Source organism: Dermacentor variabilis, chromosome 2, assembly GCF_050947875.1.
Source record: "Dermacentor variabilis isolate Ectoservices chromosome 2, ASM5094787v1, whole genome shotgun sequence".
Lineage (NCBI taxonomy): Eukaryota > Metazoa > Arthropoda > Arachnida > Ixodida > Ixodidae > Dermacentor > Dermacentor variabilis.
In genome coordinates this window covers 139,668,979-139,687,657 of record NC_134569.1, presented here as the reverse complement: position 1 = coordinate 139,687,657, position 18,679 = coordinate 139,668,979, and the positions used below count along the sequence as shown (strand labels likewise).

Sequence of the window (18,679 nt, the reverse complement as noted above, 5' to 3'; positions counted from 1 at the left end):
TTTACAACTGGTGAATATGGCGTTCAGGCAACTGCCAGACTACGTCTTCCACAAGTCCAATTCAACTTCTTCCTTCCCTACACCGTAACGTCACCCTCCTGGCGGGGTAGCTCCGTCCCGGTGCAAGATATAGAGCCTCTCTTAATGGGGGGACATAGGGCTTCAGCCTGGCGACGTGAACAACATCGCTGGTGATGTTGGGAGGCACTGAAGGCTGACCGACTGGGGCGATCTTGTATGTCACGTCGGACAGTTGGCGTAAGATCTGGTACGGACCAGAATAACGGAAAAGTAGTTTTTCTGACAAGCCGACGCGACGTGAAGGCGTCCAGAGAAGGACAAGGGAACCACGTGAAAAATGGTAGTGTCGGCGCCGAAGGTCGTAGCGTCACTTTTGAGAAGCTTTCGAGACCGTGAGGCGATGACGGGCGACATCTCGGGCCTGTGCGGCTAAGTAAATAGCATCGCGAGCGTAACCAGTGCTGGGTGATTGTACTGCGGAAGGTAGCAACGTGTCAAAGAGCAAGGCGGGGTCGCGGCCATACAAAAGGTCGTGACGGGACGGGTATGCGAAAGTCATGTATCGTGAAGCGACGTCCCAGTCACGGTGATCGTCGGAAACGTACATGGTCAGCATTTTAGTTAGCGTGCGGTTGAGTCACTCGGTGAGGCCGTTGGTTTGAGGGTGGTACGCGGTAGCAATCTGGTGTTCTGTAGAACAGCAGCGGAGCAGATCATCGACGACCTTCGATAGAAAGTAGCGGCCGGGATCCGTCAGCAACTGGCGAGGGGCGCCGTGGTGCAGGATGACGTCGTATAGTAAGAAGCCGGCGACATCTGTAGCGCAGCAGGTTGGTAGCGCTCGTGCTATGGCATATCTCGTGGCATAATCGGTTGCTACAGCAATCCATTTGTTTCCTTTGATGGAAATTGGAAAGGGGCCAAGGAGGTCTAGGCCCACACGGAAGAAGGGCTCTGTAGGGCTATCAACTGGTTGAAGCAAACCAGCGGGTGGCATAGCAGGCGTCTTCCGGCACTGACACATATCGCAAGAAGCGACATAACGGCGCACAGAGTGATAAATGTCGGGTCAGAAGAAGCGGCGCCCCAGGCGGTCGTCTGCACGAGTGATGCCCAGATGTCCAGCAGCAGGAGCGTTGTGAAGTTGCTGAAGCACGGCGAGTCGAAGATGCTTGGGAACGACTAGGAGGAGGTCTGGGCCGTAAGGACGAACGCTAAGACGGTATAAAGCTCCATAACGCAAGCTGAACATACGGAGGAACGGGTCATTGGGGGAGGAGGTTAGGCGTTCCATAAGTTTTCGAAGAACAGGATCTTTGCACTAGTCGTCGCCAATGTGGAGGAAGCCGGAGAGGAATAGGAATTTCCGAGTCTGCATCGGTATCGTCCGGTTGATCCACGGGATTGCGGGAGAGGCAGTCAGCATCATTATGCAGGCGCCGTGACTTATACATAATAGAAAATGTATATTCTTGTAGACGCAATGCCAGCTGGTTCCTTTAAAGAGGAGAGCCAGCAGAGGGCGTGATGATCGGTTACGACGCAGAAGCTCCGACCGAAAAGGTACGGCCGAAATTTCGCCACCGCCCATACGAACGCGAGACATTCTCTCTCAGTAATGGAGTAATTTCGCTCGGGCGTGGAAAGAAGGTGGCTGGCGTAAGCGACGATACGGTCTTGGCCCTGTTGACGCTGAGCGAGGACAGCGCCGATGCCATGACCACTCGCGTCAGTTCGTACTTCAGTGGGCGCTGACGGGTCGAATTTTGACAGAAAAAAGGAAGTTGTAAGCCGCTAAATCAGGGTGGAGAAGGCTTTCTCCTGCAGTGGTCCCCAAGAGAAAGAGACGTCTTTCTTAAGAAGGCCAGTGAGAGGGTGAGCGATGGCGGCAAAGTTTTTGACAAATCGCTGGAAATAAGAGCATAAACCCAGAAAACTACGGACATCGTTTGTTGAACAAGGTAGAGGAAAATTTCTCACGGCGTGAACTTTCTGTGGATCAGGTTGGATTCCGGCGGCGTTTACGAGCTGGCCGAGCATGTTAATTTGATGGCGACCGAACTGTCACTTAGAGGGTTTTAGCTGAAAGCCAGCCCTGCGAAACGCGGAGAGTATGGTTGTGAAGCGCCGCAGGTGGCTCTCAAAGTTCGGCGAAAACAAAATTACATCGTCCAGGTAACAGAGGCATGTAGACCACTTCAAGCCGTGCAAGAGAGAGTCCATCATGCGCTCGAATGTAGCTGGCGCATTGCATAATCTAAAGGACATGACTTTAAATTGGTACCGACCGTCCGGTGTGGCGAAGGCGGTTTTCTCGCGGTCCATCTCATCGACGCTAATCTGCCAATAGCCGGAGCGGAGGTCAAATGATGAAAAGTATTGGGATCCCTGAAAGCAGTCAAGAGCGTCATCAATGCGAGGCAGGGAATATACATCCTTATTTTTTATCCTGTTTAGGTGACCGTAGTCAACGCAGAAGCGCTACGAGTTGTATTTTTTCTTTACTAAGACAACCGGTGATGCCCACGGGCTACTTGAAGGTTCAATGATGTCCTTGTTCATCATCCTGTCTACCTCTTTCTGTATGATGGCCCTTTCTGTCGCGGAGGCACGATATGGCCGCCTACGAATGGGGCTGGCGTCACCGGTGTTGATGCGATGCGTGGCAACAGATGTCTGGCCAAGTGGACGGTCGTCCAAATCAAACAGGTCCCGATAAGGTGACAGGAGGTGACGAAGAGCTGTTGTTTGCTCGGAAGGAAGGTCAAGGGCGATCATCTTAGAAACATCGTGGGGAGGCGTCGAGTACGGAGGAGTGGGTGACAAAGGTCCGTTGGTACTGAGGAAGGGTTCAGAGGTCAAAGAAGAAATTCAAATTCTTCCAAAGGAGTGATATGCGCTAGGGCGATACCGTGTGGCAGCACATGCGACGAAAATCCAAAATTGAGGATGGGCACGCGAGCGCAGTTTTCGCGGATCCAGACTAAGGTGCTCGTTAGGGCAATATTGCGCGACAAAACCACGTTAGTAAGCGGCGATACGACGTACTCGCCATCAGGTGCGGGAGGACAAGTCGTCAGGAGGAGATTTGTAGCCGCCTGTGGAGACAGCCTTGCAAACTCAGCAGAACATAAGCGGTGTGAAGCAAAAGTTGTTGCGTCTGCAGGAAGCGGCAGGTCCAACTGTACAACACCTGTGGAGCAGTCAATTTGGGCAGAGTGTTTCGATAGGAAGTTGAGGCCGAGAATAATGTCGTGCGGACAGTGTTCAAGGCCGATAAATAGAACAGCGGTAAAATGGCCCCCAATGGTCACACGTGCTGTGCACATTCCAAGGACAGGTGAAGTACTCCTATCGGCGACTCGCACAGTGAACGGTACGGTGGGTGTCAGAACATTTTTGAGCCTTCGGCGGTGAGCAGCGCTCATAACTTAACGCTGCGCTCCTGTATAAACGAGAGCTCTAACAGGAACGCCATTAAGTTCAATGTCCAGTAGGTTCCCACATGTAGGCAGGGTCAACAGAGGATTTGTGGGCAGGGTCGGAGTTGCAGCTTCACCTCCGGGATCGACACCCCCTAGTTTCCCCAAGCGAAGCGCCCGGCGGCAGAAGGGGACGAAGAGCAGTGGACGAGAGGTGAACGGGACCTACGACCTTGCGGAGACGGGGAGCGACTGGATCTTGGTGGAACACTGTCGGCGTTGTTGTTCCTAGTCGGCGTATAGGGCGAGAAAGTACGATTGGCTGGCACTTGGCGGCAGTGAGTCGGAGACGACCATCGAGCAGGCGACGATTAGTGGTTGCGGCAACGATGGGCGACGTGTCCGGTACCGGGACAATCAAAGCAGATGAGTCTATCATCCGCTATGCACCATTCAGCTGGGTTGCGACGGAGTGGCGGAACGCTTTGCGTCTGGGAGCGAGCGGCCGGAGAAATCTGGTAGGTGTTTGTATCGCGGACCGTGCAGTGAGATGGAATGCCCAAACTAGCTATTTCCTCGCGAACGACCGCTTGTATAAGGGATATTGCGGGCACGTTTCCTGACAGTCGGAACAAACTGGAGCCGGGGCCATCGCCTCAAGCTCACGGCGAATAATGCGCGTGATATCTTCCGGTTCTGTGGGCTGAACTAACCGCGGCGGGTCTTCGCAAGAAGATGTCGTGGCTGCATTGGGCAATTGGTCGAAAGTTTGAGCGACGCGGCGGCCCTTCGCTTGTTAGAAGAGCTGGCACTCCTTTATAATTGCATCCACAATGACACAATCCTTACACATCAGGAGATTGAAGGCATCGTCTGCAATACCTTTCAGTATGTGACCAATCTTGTCTGCCTCGGTCATGTTGTTATCAGCCTTGCGACAGAGGGCCAGAACATCCTGTATATACCCGAGATAGGATTCTGTGGACGTCTGAGCGCGGCACGCAAGTTCTTTATTTGCTGCCAGCTGACGACCGACAGGTCTGCCAAACAGGTCTCGCATTTTTTCTTTGCAGACATTCCAGATCGTTAGGTCAGCTTCGTGTGCGTCCTACCATTGCTTCGCAGTTTCCCTTAGATAAAATATCAGGTTTGCTAGCATCGTTGTAAGATCCCACCTATTGTTGTCGCACACTCGCTCGTACATCGTAAGCCAGTCCTCGACGTCGGCGTTGTCCGTGCCACAAAGTGTCCTTGGGCCCCGCGGATGAGTGAGGATGACCGTTGGCACGGGCTACTGAGGCGTTGTCGCTTGTGTCGGTCGATTTGCCATTGTGGCGGCAGGTAGATGACGTCCGCTGCGAAGCTCCGTGATTGTAGCCGGCACCTTCCACAAAAATGTTGCAGGCAGAAAACAGGCCTACGAGTGTAAAATAATGTACATTTAGAATTGGTGTATATGGCGTCCTGGCAACTGCCAGACTTCGTCTTCCTCTAGTCGAATTCAACTTCTTCCTTCCCTTCATCGTAACAATATCTACACAGAAGAAAGAAAACCAAGATGGCAGAATAACCACAACCAGGAATGAGCCCTTTTGATGGTCCTCTTGGTCGCTTTGGCGAACACGTTCTTCAGTATGCGGGAATTGCTTGTAACAATATTTTCGGTAAAATGCTAATTTTGCGTGAGGAACGAAAAGTTGATTAGCTCAGTGCTATTAACTCAGTGATTAACTCAGGCGCCCTGTGTAATGTTACGTTCTACTTTTCGCTGCAACGGTTCTTGTAAAAAGTACCTTCGAGGACCTGCGACGTGTTCTCGCATCAACGCCCAGCGTACTTTATAAGGTGCACCATCGTAGCATTCGAAAGAATAAAGCGCCGTTCATGAAACCTTCACAATGCATTGAGAGTGTCAAAAGAGCAGTGATTACCATATGGCAATAAAATTTAGCTCGTTGATTATTTGCTGGCCTTTAATGAATACGTAAACCCCGTCCCTCTCGTAATTATGGTGGAGATTTTGGAGACAGAACCACATGGTTCGGTGTCAACAAATTATTATTACTTGTTTTATGCATTGAGAACATTAATTCGGATCCGGGCTGAGTGAAACGGGCTGATCATGCTTCATGAACTTCCTGCTTAGCCATGATTTTGCTTTTGCAGGGCAGTACATGGCATGAATGATGCTATCCATCCTGCGATCGCAAAAACGATGGTGCGTTCTCAAGCCCGCAGTTAATATTTCATTACGCCGAACATAGCTGCCATCAGGGACACTATACTTCTTTGGTGAAAAAGCAGTGCTACATAAGTCGCCTATTATGACGCAGTTACACCAAACCCCAAAGGGGATTCGCAGGGGGTAGGCAATGAAAGCTTCGCTTTAAAAGAGATGTACCAGAAGAAAAATCTACTTAAAGTGCCACTAAAGCATCTCCAATAATTTTTAAACATTTCAAATAAACACGCGCCTCGAGTTCAGAATGTCTTCAAGATGAACCATACCAAAGGCTGAAGCGCTACACGTCACGGGCGTGCCGCAAGATCAAAAAACAATCCCGTGCATCTTTCTGTGATATTTTGGGATCCCCAACGCTCGTCGTAACATCACCAGGGTGCATCATGTGATGTCATCAGGAGCAGACGTTGTCGAGTGGTCGAACAAGGACCTACGACTAGCGGCTAGTCTGCTACCAGCGTACCTGAGCTGAAACCACGCACCGCCACTTTGCCATATGGGCAGAACGCGTCTTTTGCCACGGTAACCGCAGGGCGTAGTCAGCGTGGTGGAGTCCGAAAGTTGTAGTGGTTGCATTGTGCGTTGTGTGCGCTTATGAGATTGATGAGATTAAATTGATGACTCCCTAGATTTCGTCATCGTTCGCTTTGTTGTCCTAATTGTCCGTGTTTTTCGGCGCTGTTTTAAATATAAATTATCCGTACAAACTAGCTCGCACGCAAACCCTTCTGAGTCAGAAATTAAGAGGTTGCTCGCAACTACGACAGTTAAGTAGCGTCGTTTGAGCAATATACAAGCAGCTGTGTGGTGTTACGTTTGTCTTTTTCTGTTGTTATACTTGTGTTTGCTTTACGCCATGCAGTGAGTAAATCCAGTAGTATTAAACTGTGCAATTGTAGTTTCAGCTAAAAAGGAACCGACTACGACTGAGGCCCCAGAGTACTTCAGCCATCAAGTGTTGAAGTTTACAAAGTTGTTGAAGATGTGGCAGTTGGATCATCTACAAAGCAGTATTACAAAAAAAATCTTCATTCTTCTCAAGAGGAGATAACACAACTCAATGAAATGAAAATCCTGCTGCAGCGCAAGCGGTGACTGACCAAAATGAACGAAACATTTGATGAGATTTTAAGGGATATCAACGACCAGAAGCTCATGTCTGAAGAGGGCACGGCATTGTTCACTGCAGTCTTTTTTACCTGATGTAAAACAACTCCTCGATAGGGCCAGGGAAGAGGCGAAAGACACGTACCCACCCGATCTCTGCGTGCATTTGCGTTAACGCTGCACTTCTATTCTCCGTCAGCCAATGGGCATGTACGTCCGCTCGAAGTTTGAAGGAGCACTGCCACGATTGCGCATCATACGAGAATGGTACAGTTCCATCAATGGCGATCATTGCTTCACGGCTGGGCCACTGTCTTTTGTTAAAAAGCTTGTGCAATGCACCACGGAGACTCTGTACTGTGCTTTGACTGTTGATGACATGTCAATCAGGAAACATCTTGAGCTTGGGGGTGAAAAAGTGGTTGGATATGTGTACTTTGGGACTGGAATGCATGATCAGAGTCTGCCTGAAGCCAAGAATACATATGAGTATACGTATGCTCCTTGGCTTGAACTTGGGACTTAAGTTGCCAGTTCAGTATTTCTTTATCGATTCACTGACAGAAATAGAGTGAGCCGCGCTAACGAAACAGTGTATTGAGAAGCTAACATCAATGGTTTGTTTAATGACGTTTGATGGCACTGCATTAAACATCACCATGGCAGAGTTGCTCGGCGCAGACCTCCGACTATACTTTGAGCCCTTTCAACATGCTTTCAGAACACATGCTATCCTTGAAATACATGCGACTTGGATGCGTGTAACATGGTCAGGCTCATCCGTGATTCCTCGGTAACTGTCAATCGCTTCTTTGATGGTGACGGAACTATGTGAAGTGTGCACGCATGAAAGCACTTGAAACGCTGTCACGAAAAGAAGGGATGCGGCTACGCAATAAGCTGGCGAATCGCCATGTGAAATGGGAAACGCAGAAAATCAAGCTGAGGCTCACAGTCCAGGAATGAACTGCGTCAAAGGCTGATGCTCTGAAGTTTTATGAGACTGAACTACAGCAGCCCGAATTCAAAGGTCTAAGTCATACTGCAATACTTGTAAGAATTTTCGACCAGATTTTTGACATGCTAACTCCAAAAATCGTCTCGCCAAGTTGTTCAAGGCACCGTTGAGTAAGCGAAATGAAGCTAGCTGGAGGCTGTTCTTTTGCAAAGCCAAAGCCTACATAATGACAGTGGAAGACCTGAAAGGGCAACCCATTTTATTAAGTGCAAAGAGTACTGCATTTGCTTGCTTCCTCGTAAACATAGAAAGCACTCATAAATATTTGACAGGCTGGCCGGATAAAGTGATCTGAAGTACATCCTGACTGACGAAATGAGTGAAGACCACATGGAAACGTTCATTTGAAGTATCAGAGGACGAGGTGGGGGGTGCAATAACCCGACAGCAGCATTGTTCATGGCGTCGTACAAGAGAATTCTGGTGCAAACTGAACTAAAATCTTCAAGTAGTGGAAACTGTGCACAAGATATAGTGTCCATACTGAGTGGTACTTCAGCTCTTGAAGAAAGTGTAGACACTGCAGTGACTGCAGCAAGGCGGTCACCATTTTTACAGCCAGAGGACCATGACTACACACACTGTGTAGGCAATCTCGAGAACCTTTCACCTTTTGTTGAATCTGTAGTGCCTTATATCGCAGGCTTTGTTGCCAGAAAGGCGGCCGTGACAAATTGTTGTGAGGATTGTGTGGTGGCTCGGAAAGCAGATTAGCAACAACCCCTAGTGAGGCAGAAAAGCTGAGGGGGGCTTGTCTCTCCTTCGCAGGACATGATAGAGATTTGCACTACCCCTGAGAAGGGGCTAAGGACGACTGCAGGGCCGATGCCCAGATTTGAAGTCGTCGTCATCATCATCATCATCATAATCAGCCTATTTTTGTCCACTGCAGGATGACGGCCTTTCCCTGCGATCTCCAATTACCACTCTAATGAGCCAACTCATTCCAACTGGTGCCTGAAGATTTCCTACTTTCTTCACCTCATCTCTTCTTCTGTCATCTTCGACTGTACTCGCCTTCTTTTGGCACCCATTCTGTAACTAATGGTCCACCGGTTACTCGTGCTGCGCATTAGATGGCCCGCTCAGCTGCATTTTTTCTCGAAATGGGAATTCGAATATCGGCTGTCTCCGTTGCCTCTCCGGTCCAAACCGCTCTCTTCCTTTGTATTAGAGTTACGCGTAATATTTTTTCGTTCCATCGCTCTTTGCGTGGTCCTCAACTTGTTCTCGAGCTTTGTCAACCTCCAAGCTCCTTCCCTATATTTTAACAGCCGTATAATGAATTCATTGTACATTTTTTTATTTGAATGATAATGGTAAACTCCCAGTGGTAAGCTTCCGTATGCAGTCCAACCCATTTTTATTCTTCTGTAGATTTCCTCCTTATGATCACGGTCTCCTGTTAGCAATTGACCTAGATAAACGTACTCATGCATTTACGGATTCTAGAGGCTGACTGATGATCTTGAACTTTTGTTCCCTTGCCTGGCTGTAGGACATTATCGTTGCAGTCAGCATATTGTTGTGGGGATGTTGCCAGTATAGAAAGAGCGCATTTACAATATATATACAAAATTAGTCAGAGTAGTTAAGTGGCTGACCACGAACAACACGCAGGAGATAGCATCCCGCTATCTTCTTCCTCTTTATACTTTCATCCTTCCGTAACAGGACCCCCGGGTTATGAAGCGCCATCTCGGCGAATGGTACGCGAAGAATTGCGAGCGAAGTATGGCTTCAGCCGTGAAACGTGCACGATGTCAACAAGCGTCGGACTTGAGGATGCATCAAACTGTAGCGGCAAAATCTCGTAATTGACGTCGTTAACTTGACGCAGGACTTCATAAGGCCCGGAGTAGCGAGAGAGAAGCTTCTGGGAGAGGCAAACCCTACGACATGGTGACAAAAGGAGCACCCAAGCACCAGACACGAATCTAAGATCGCGATAGCACCGGTCATAATGTTCTTTTTGTATCAAACCTCGAGTAATTTCCCTCGGCAAGTGACAGCAGGGGGCTGGTTCAAGCTATCACACATACGGTACCATTCTGCTTTTGGGCTTTTCGGCTAGATGCAATGGCCGCTTGCGTCAGTGCGGACTGCGGTCGATGCGGATGGATCAAAGTGGGCAAGTATGAGACAGGTGTTCCGAAATCTGGTGAGATCAGCGAACGCTTGAGCTTGCTCAGGGCCCCACGAGAACGGCGTGCTCTTCTTTAGAAGATCTGTAAAAGGCCGAGCAACGTCGGCGAAGTTTTTGACGAAACGGCGAAAGGTAAGAACACTGGCCGATGAAGCAGCGCACTTCAGAAGACGAAAGCGGCACAGGGAAACTGCATACGGCGCGAACTTTTTCCGGATCTGGTTGGACACAGGATGCGTCACCGAGGTGTCCAAACACGGTAATCAGACGGCACCCGATTGACACTTCGTGGAGTTCAGTTGCAGGCCGGCTTTTCGGAAGACCACAAAAATGGCAGCGAGTCTGGTTAGGTGGCTGCCGAACATGGGAGAAAAAAGAATAACGTCGTCAAGGTAACAGAGATAGGTGGTCCATTTGCAGCCGCGCAGAAGAGAATCCATCATAAGTTCAAATGTCGCAGGAGCATTGCATAGGCCAAAGGGCATGACTTTGAACTGATATAAGCCATCCGGCCTGAAGAAGGCCGTCTTCTCGCGGTCTATTTCATCAACTGAAATCTGCCAGTAGCCGGATCGAAGATCGATGGACGAGAAGTATTCAGCTCCGTGCAAGCAATCCAAGGCGTCATCGATGCATGGTAGTGGGTAGACGACTTTTCGGGGGATCTTGTTTAAATGGCGATAGTCGACACAAAAACGCCAGGTACCACCTTTCTTTTACAGAAGGACGACAGGCAAAGCCCAAGGCCTGGCTGATGGTTCCATTACCCCTTTGCGCAACATTTTTCGAACTTCTAATCGCATGAATCTACGTTCAGCATGCGATATGCGTTAGGGAGGCCGACGAATAGGATTCGTGTCTCCAGTGTTGATACGGTGGTGAAGTACAGATGTTTGTCCTAAAGGCCTGTCGCCGAAATAAAAAAATGTCACAGCACTATTCGAGGAGGAGACGTATGTCCGTGGCTTGTGCAGAGATGAGGTCAGGCGCAATCAGCTTCGCGAAGTCATCTGTTAGAGAACCAGAGCTGTGAGCTGCAATTAACGCTAAGAAACCACTCTCGGTATCCAGACATGCAATGTCAAAATCGGAAGTATTAGAAACGCGGGCCAAGGGCATGCAGGCTGAAAGCACTTGAGGGCACAGGCTGAAATTCAGAAGCGGAAGAACGACGCCCTTATTAGTAATCGTAACCAGAGTATGCGGAAGAACAACGTTCCCGTTCAAAAGCACGTCGAAGACGAGGCGAAGGACATATTCACCGTCAGGAATCCGTGACTGCGCGGTCAAAGCGACGTATGTGACTGCCTCAGATGACAGATGCACATCGTGAAGCGAACACAGGTTCGGTGGAGTGGTGCTCGGAGCATCGGCGACTTGAGGCAGTTCCAACTGAATAACGGCGATTGCGCAGTCGATGAGAGCGGAATGATGGGATAAAAAGTCCAAAAAACCAGCACGCCACCGTCGGCCACACGAAGCACTCGGGCAGCTGCTGGGGTGAGGACCTCCTTTCAACGTCTACGTAGGCTAGCACTCCTCACAGGTACGTGAGCTCCAGTGTGGACGAGTGCTTGGACAGGTACGCCGTCTATTTTAACGTCAATTACACTTCTCTTTATGGGCACAGACAGAAGATTTGCTGCAATTCTAGGCAATGCAGCACCACCTCCGAGGGCTGCCTTTGGTAGTTTTCGAAAGGGTGCGGCCAAAAGCCACAGGGGACGAAAGGCGACGCGTCTGCGGTGAACGAGAATGGTGTCCGCGCGGCGATGGATAGCGACTGTACCACATGTTCCTAGCAGAGTTGTCGGCGCTGTTAGACTCGGCGTTGGCGAGACATTGCGGATATTTCCATTAAAACGGCTCAGGTTGGTCGACACGCGAGGTGTTGAGGCCCACGAGTTGCGACAGTATTGGTCAACATTACCAACGCGGCAACAGGTGAAACATGCTGTCTGGTCGTCTGCAGTTCTCCACTCAGTCGGGTTGCGATAATGCGGAGCGAAGCGTTGAGGTGGAGCGAAAACAGTAGAAAGGTGTTCGTTAGCTCTGAGATTGGCGACGGCCCAGACAGAATGTAACTCAATATGTTCAAGTTCCTGGCGAACGATGGCTAGTACGAGGGAAATGAAAATGTGGTAGCACCAGGGCTACGCGAACAGAAAAGTACAGGCACCATCGCATCCAGTTAACGTCGAACGATTCGCACCACGTCCTCTCATGGCGACGCATGCTTCTGTACGAATTGATCTACACACGTTGACGTTGTGACAGTATTGGGAAGTCTGGCGAATGGTTGCAAGACGCGTCGGCTTTTGGCCTGCTCGAATAGTTGGCACTCTTTAATGAATGCATCAACTGTAGAGCAGCTTTTGCACATGACCAGAATAAACGCATCGTCAGCAATGCCATTAAGCACCTGCCCAACCTTCCCAGCCTCTTTCCTGTCCTGATCGGCTTTACGACAAAGTGCGAGCACGTCCTGGATGAACGAGAGATGGGACTCCGTGGAGAATTGGGTACGGGAGGCCAGTTACTGGCTTTGTGGCACTTTACGGCCAGCTGGTTTGCCAAACAACTCTGTCAACTTCTCTTTGCATTGTTCCCAGCGGGTTAGCTCCTCTTTGTGGTTTTCATGTCACACCTTTGCCATGCCTCGTAGGTAGAACAACAGGTAAGCTAGCATAAGCGCAGGGTCTCATCTGTTGATTCCACTCACGCGTTCTTACATGGGCACCCACTCTTCAACGTCGGCGCCATCGGTCCCGCAGAAAGTTCGAGGACCCTTGGGTAGCACAACGACAACCGAAGGTGACAGCGACGCAACTGGCGACGGTGACATAGGAGGCGGCAGCGACGTTGATCCCGCGTGCTCACCGTCATACACGGTGCGGACAGTGATGCGACGTCCACTGCGGAGCTCCGTTTCCAGCCGTGGTACCCCGCACCTCTCACCAATATGTTACGGGGATGTTGGGAGTATAGAAAGAGTGTATTTACAATATATATACAAAATGAGTCAGTAGTTAAGATGACTGACCACCAACAACACGCAGCAGCCAGCGTCCCGCGATCTTCTACTTCCTCTCTCTCCTTTCATCCTTCCTGAAGAATAAAAATCCTTAATCTCAGTCTTACACTTTCTCTGTTAAAGGCCTCAATCATTTGTTGCAATTCGTCCCCAGCATTGTTAAACTGGACAATCTCATCTGCACACCAGAGGTTGATCAGATATTCATCGTTTATCCTAACTACCAAGCCTTTCCGGTTTAATAGCTTGAATATTTCCTCCAAGCATGCCGCCAACAACATTGGGGAGATTGCCTCTCCCTGCCTATCCCCGTTCGTCATAGGCATCTTTCGACTCTTGTAGTGAAGAACCAAACTACCTGGGCAATCTTTGCAGATATTTCCCAAGATATTTACGTATGCCTCCTGTACCCCTTGAATACGTTACGCTTCTATGACCGCTTGCATCTCTACTGAGTCAAATGCCTTTTCCTAATCTATGAAAACCATATAGATAGGTTGATTGTACTCTGCACGTTTCTTGATTACCTGATTCAGGACATGGATGTGATTCATTGTAGAGTATCGCTTCCTAAAGCCAATCTGTTCTCGTGGTTGACTGAAGTGAAGTTTTGCACTTATTATATTGGAAATCACCTTGGTGAATACTTTATACAATACTGAAAGTGAGCTAATGGCCTCTAATTTTTCATTTCTTCAACGTCTCCCTTTTTGTGGGTTAGTGTGCTTTTGGCATTCTTACGGTTCTCTGGAATTCTTGCAGTCATGAGACATTTCGTATAAAGGGCCGTAGGTTTTTCATGCATAATATCTTCTCTATCTTTGATTAGGTTGGCTCTTATTACATCTTCTTCTGCCACTTTTCTTCGGTTTATGTCAAGCAAGGCCTTTAAAGCTTCGCTGATAGTTAGAGAGAGCCTCTGAATCCTGTTCATTACTACTACGAATGGTAGTTGCGTAGCTGTTCTGGGTACTGTACAGGTCCGTATGGAATTCTTCCGTTGATTTTACTATATGTTCGCATTTCTTATTATATTACTCTTCTTATCCTTCATTGCATACATCTTAGCTTAACCTAGGTTAAGTTTTCTTCTCACTGATTTCATGCTCCGTCCATTTTTTTGCTTCCCCAGTATTACTCACGTTATAATTTAGGAATTCTCTTAATTTCTCCTTTTTGATGAGTTTTGACAGTTCCGCGAGTTCTCTCGGGTCTCGTGAGTTGGGCAGTGCCATGCTTTATCATTTCTTTATTAGGTCCTGTGTTAATTGGGGAACCTTACCTTCTGGTTGCTTTGGTGCCTTAACTCCCATTTCAAATGCAGTGGCTAGGGTTTCTTCCATTACCTTTGTGCCATTTCCATCTCTGTTCTAAAGCTGCTATTTGTTTGCAAACACGAGCCTTCATTGGTCTGCTTTTAGTCTTACTGCGTCTAGGCTGGCCAGTTTCCTATTGACTAATTTTACTTGTTCTGTCTTTGTATACGGGAAATCCTGGCCCTCACTAAGCTATTATCACTGCACTTTTCCCTACCTAGCATTTCTACATCCGGCACTATGCTGGGATCCGCAGAAATTATGTAATCAATTTTAATTCTTGTTTCACCATTAGGGCTTTTTCAGGTCTACTTACTGTTGCCACAGTTCTTGAAGAAAGTATTCTTTATTTGGAAATTATTCCTTACCGCGAATTTTACCATCATCACTCCTCCAGTGTTCCTAACGTCGATGCCGTAGTTGTCCGATTACTCGTTCACCACACTGCTTTTACCCCCTTTTGCATTGAAGTAGCTCATGACTACAGTATACTGAGTTTTCACTATTTTCATCGCTGATTCACCATCTTCATCAAACTGTTCAATTTCTTCATCATCGTAACTGGAGGGTGTAGCGTAGGCTTGTACTAGTTTTATTTTATACGTCCAATTTAGCTTTCTTACGACTACGGCTACCCTCTCGTCAATGATGTACGCTATGTCCTTATGGATTAGGAATCCTACCCCTTATTGATTCTTATCTGGAAATGCTGTGTAGCAGGGGACGTTGCCGTTAGTCAGCATTGCATAGGCCTCACCAGTTCTTCTGACCTCACGAAGGCCAGTAATATCCCAAGCCATGCCTGACAGTTCCTCAAACAGTCTTGTTAAGCAGCCTCCACTCGGGAAGGTTCGTGTGTTGAACGTTGCCAGGTTCAGTCTCGAGTGGCGGCCTGTCCGAGTACTGAGAGTCTCAGCACCCTCTGCTGTGTTACACGTTTGACAGCCGCCTTGGTCAGGTGCTTCGCAGCTGCTCGGGACTGAGGGCCATGGGTTAATTGTAGAAGTAATAAGGGAGGCGTCGGCCGAATACTGCACCAGTGAGGCCAATTCCTGTTCTGGTGAGGGAGAGCCTTTTGTTGAAGCTCAGTGCGCCTTCCTAATTTGGTTACACCTGGACTAGAACAGTGCCACAGGCTCTAGGCATTTTTCTTTCCTTCCCTCCTTAGGCGCCACTCCAACCCTGATGATTTAGAGAACTGGAAGAGGTGATAGCTCGATGTTCTACCTCTGCTACAAGGCACCACCTCAGTCACATAGCAGCGCATGGAACACTTCCAATGGAACACTTCAAAAATGAAAGCGAAGGTTGGACTTGAACTAATGACTACAGTGACCCCGCATCCAAGTTTGCTCAGTCACATGGCACTGTAAGCGGCGAGGCCACCTTAGGGCGCAGAAAACCATCCCAGGGCCTCCTACATGCCTAAACACTCTCTTGAATTATGCGCGATATATGAGTTTATGTAGAATTTTTTATAAATAGCTCTAACATCGTGCTTCCAGAATCTCAGTATGCAGGCGACCGTGAACCGTTAATTTTTAAATACCAGTCATACAGAACCTTCACCGGTGTTGATGGTTGCAAGGAGAACGACAAATGAAACAAAATAAAGGTGCTTGCATTGTTATCTGCGATAAGACTTCTTATTATTGACTGTTTCCGCCTTAGTGCTCTCGGTAACCGTTAAAAAGCCCGGCGGGGAGACGCAGTCAACGCGGTGGGCGCGCTGCAGGTATACCCGTTTCTTGCCCATGGCAAGATGGCCGCCGCGAACTCGGCGCGGCTTCACAGCCGCCCCTTGGTAGATATAGGCGACTTCCGCTCCAGCACTTTTATTTAAACCTGCTTGGCCGGTACGCGCACTCCCTGCTCTTTCTCGTCGCGTTGATTGCTTGTGCGTGCTTGCGAATCGGTAAACATGGCCCGCAAACCAAGTGCCAAATCGCTCGTGTTCTAACACAGTCGTGCCTAGCGGTCTAAGTAGCTGCGTTTTCGCAGTTGGCGCTTCTAGAGCCAGTACGTGGCTCTAGAAGCGCCTACTGCGAAAACGAAACGACACGACAGCGGCTGCCTAAACATGACGCCCTGCTCAATGGCTGGCTTGAGCACATTATAGTTGCGGCAGAAAGAAAGCGCAACGACGATTTACCTATTTTTGGGCGCCATTTCTTTGCCTCACACGCCTTCATTGATGATGCCATCAGCGATGGACGGGCTTACAGCCAGTTGGCGAAAACAGCAGAAAGTACCAACCCCTATTGTCGTCACGATATGGTAAAGGCGGTGACAGCGGCTGTTCATCTCCAGCGGCGATACTTCGGCACGGCGTTTCACCATACGTATATATGATATTGCCGAGGCTTTTTAGATGTGTGGGCAACACAGGGTCCATTGCGGCACACTTCGCAGGAGCACGGGCTGGCACGGTAGCAACAGCGAGTAGCCGAGAAGTGCGGAGTATCGGTAACCGGAAGTGGACAGTGCTTTGAAAAGCACGTCGGCAAATAACGCATTTCACCTGACATTTGGAGGAGCACTCGGTGAGGAGGAGAGCAGCCGGTAAAAGGAGCGTCGCAAAGAGCGAATCGAGCGGGAGCACCGTTTAAATCATCAAACGCGTGTAACTTCGCTATTACAGCACTATTTCAAAAAACTCTCGCGGCCACGTGTTCGTTGCAGGCTCGTGCACAACGCAACACCACAACTAAATTTCGACTGCTGTGTGGTTTAGGGGCCATTTAAGGCCCCCTGTAAGATTAATTTCTGTAATTTCTGTCATCTGATGCCCCAAAAGCACAATGTGATGATGAGAAGCGCGGCAGGGCGAGACTCCGGATTTATTCTGACGTGCACCCATGCAAGGCACATGGACGTTTTTGCATTTCACCCTATCCAAAATGCGACCGCCATGGCTGCGTTTTGGTACCGCGACCTCGTCATTAGCAGCGGTAAGGTCCAATTCATGCTGGGTAACACGGTGCTTATTTTTTTATTTAGTCCATGCAAAGCAAGCATAGTGGTTGGCACAGAGCTCCTGCTAAGTAGCTCACCCCTCAAAATCTCGTCGCCTCTTTGGAGGAGCCGCTTATAAGCGTCTCTTTTCCAGTGGATTCCCAGCGACGACGTAGAAGCCACACAGCTCCGCCTGTATAAGTATGCACGCTACCAATACTGCCACGGATGCTGCGGGCTTGTCTCGCATGTCCGGGCAAGTGGTTGGCGTCGCGGACAACACGATAATACCACTGAATTTAGGTTACATGATTCTCCAGATTGGGAGTGAGCGGTTTAGCACTGTTTATGTAGCTTATGCAGCGCAATACCGCACAAGCCAACAGCCGAACGGAAGAAAAGCAGGATTGCAGCATTGCTCCGGCTAATTTATGGGAAGAAACTTCTGTTATATAATACATGTCTAAATTTCGCGCCGCCACGTCTTTTGTAAGCTGCATTTTATAGAGTTCTTCCCACGTTACCAGAGTGTTTAAACACTTTATGAGTGCCATTTGTTTCCCGATAACATGATGTTCTGAAACTTCTTGAGCACTTCTTGTGATGTTCTTATGCCAGTAGTTGCCTTTCCCAGTATGTGATTTAAGAAATGCTGTACATAGGAGCAGCCTTTCTTCTTTTTAGCCTGCGGCTGACGTAGATCACGATTAAAGTTGTACGCACAAACTCAGTAAAAAAGAAGAGCCATTGAAAGCGAAGACTGCGTAACTTATCGATGAATTCGACAGTAAGTACTTTCGTATCGCGATAAGCAATGGCAAACCTACAGACATGCCTTCTGTTTGGGGAAGTTATATAAGGAGATACCAGAAGTTGCATTTATTGCAGGGTGCTAAATTGTTGACATCTGAACAAGGTTTCGATGTCTTAAACCGTAAAGTGGATCTGTCTGTGTATGACGTAGATATGGAGCTCCGACACTCTACATCTTAGGCTATGAAAACTCTCTCGGTCACCTGTTCAGTGAAAACTTATACCTGGCTAAGCCGAAATTAAGCTTACGCTTCGTGTCCGTTCAGGGGCTGGAGATGCCAAACGTATGTTACGCTTGGCACGCTTGCATTGTAATCCTGTTGCGTAGCAGTTACACAGTCAAGGTCACCGTCGTTGTCGATGTCGAAGAGTGCAAGACCAGCCCGAAACCCCTCGAAAACCTGCCAAATAAAAAATAAATTCACAGCAACATATTAACAGTATTCCAATTAATATATTACTCCGTTGTCGACTTTCAATTATTTCGTGACAAGCACTTCTGGCGACAAATTTCAACGCGGCGAGAAAATAAGAAAGAGGACGACGACGGTTCCTTCTGCGAGCGTTAGCATTTCAGCGGGCTATCTTTCAGGTCGATCATCTCT

The 18,679-nt window shown here is 48.6% G+C and overlaps 1 protein-coding gene across 3 annotated transcripts in view; it reads right to left on the bottom strand.

Annotated features, from left to right (window-relative positions):
• The window catches only part of LOC142572780 (uncharacterized), a 42,861-nt gene that overhangs the window by 13,308 nt on the left and 10,874 nt on the right, over window positions 1-18,679 (bottom strand). For 2 of the 3 annotated variants that reach the window (XM_075682130.1, XM_075682129.1), the window contains exon 2: window positions 18,324-18,475. The exons of the other annotated variant lie outside the window; for it this stretch is intronic. In XM_075682130.1, coding sequence (XP_075538245.1) covers window positions 18,324-18,475 — 152 coding nt within the window. The remainder of the gene's footprint in view (window positions 1-18,323; window positions 18,476-18,679) is intronic. 3 annotated transcript variants of the gene reach the window in all.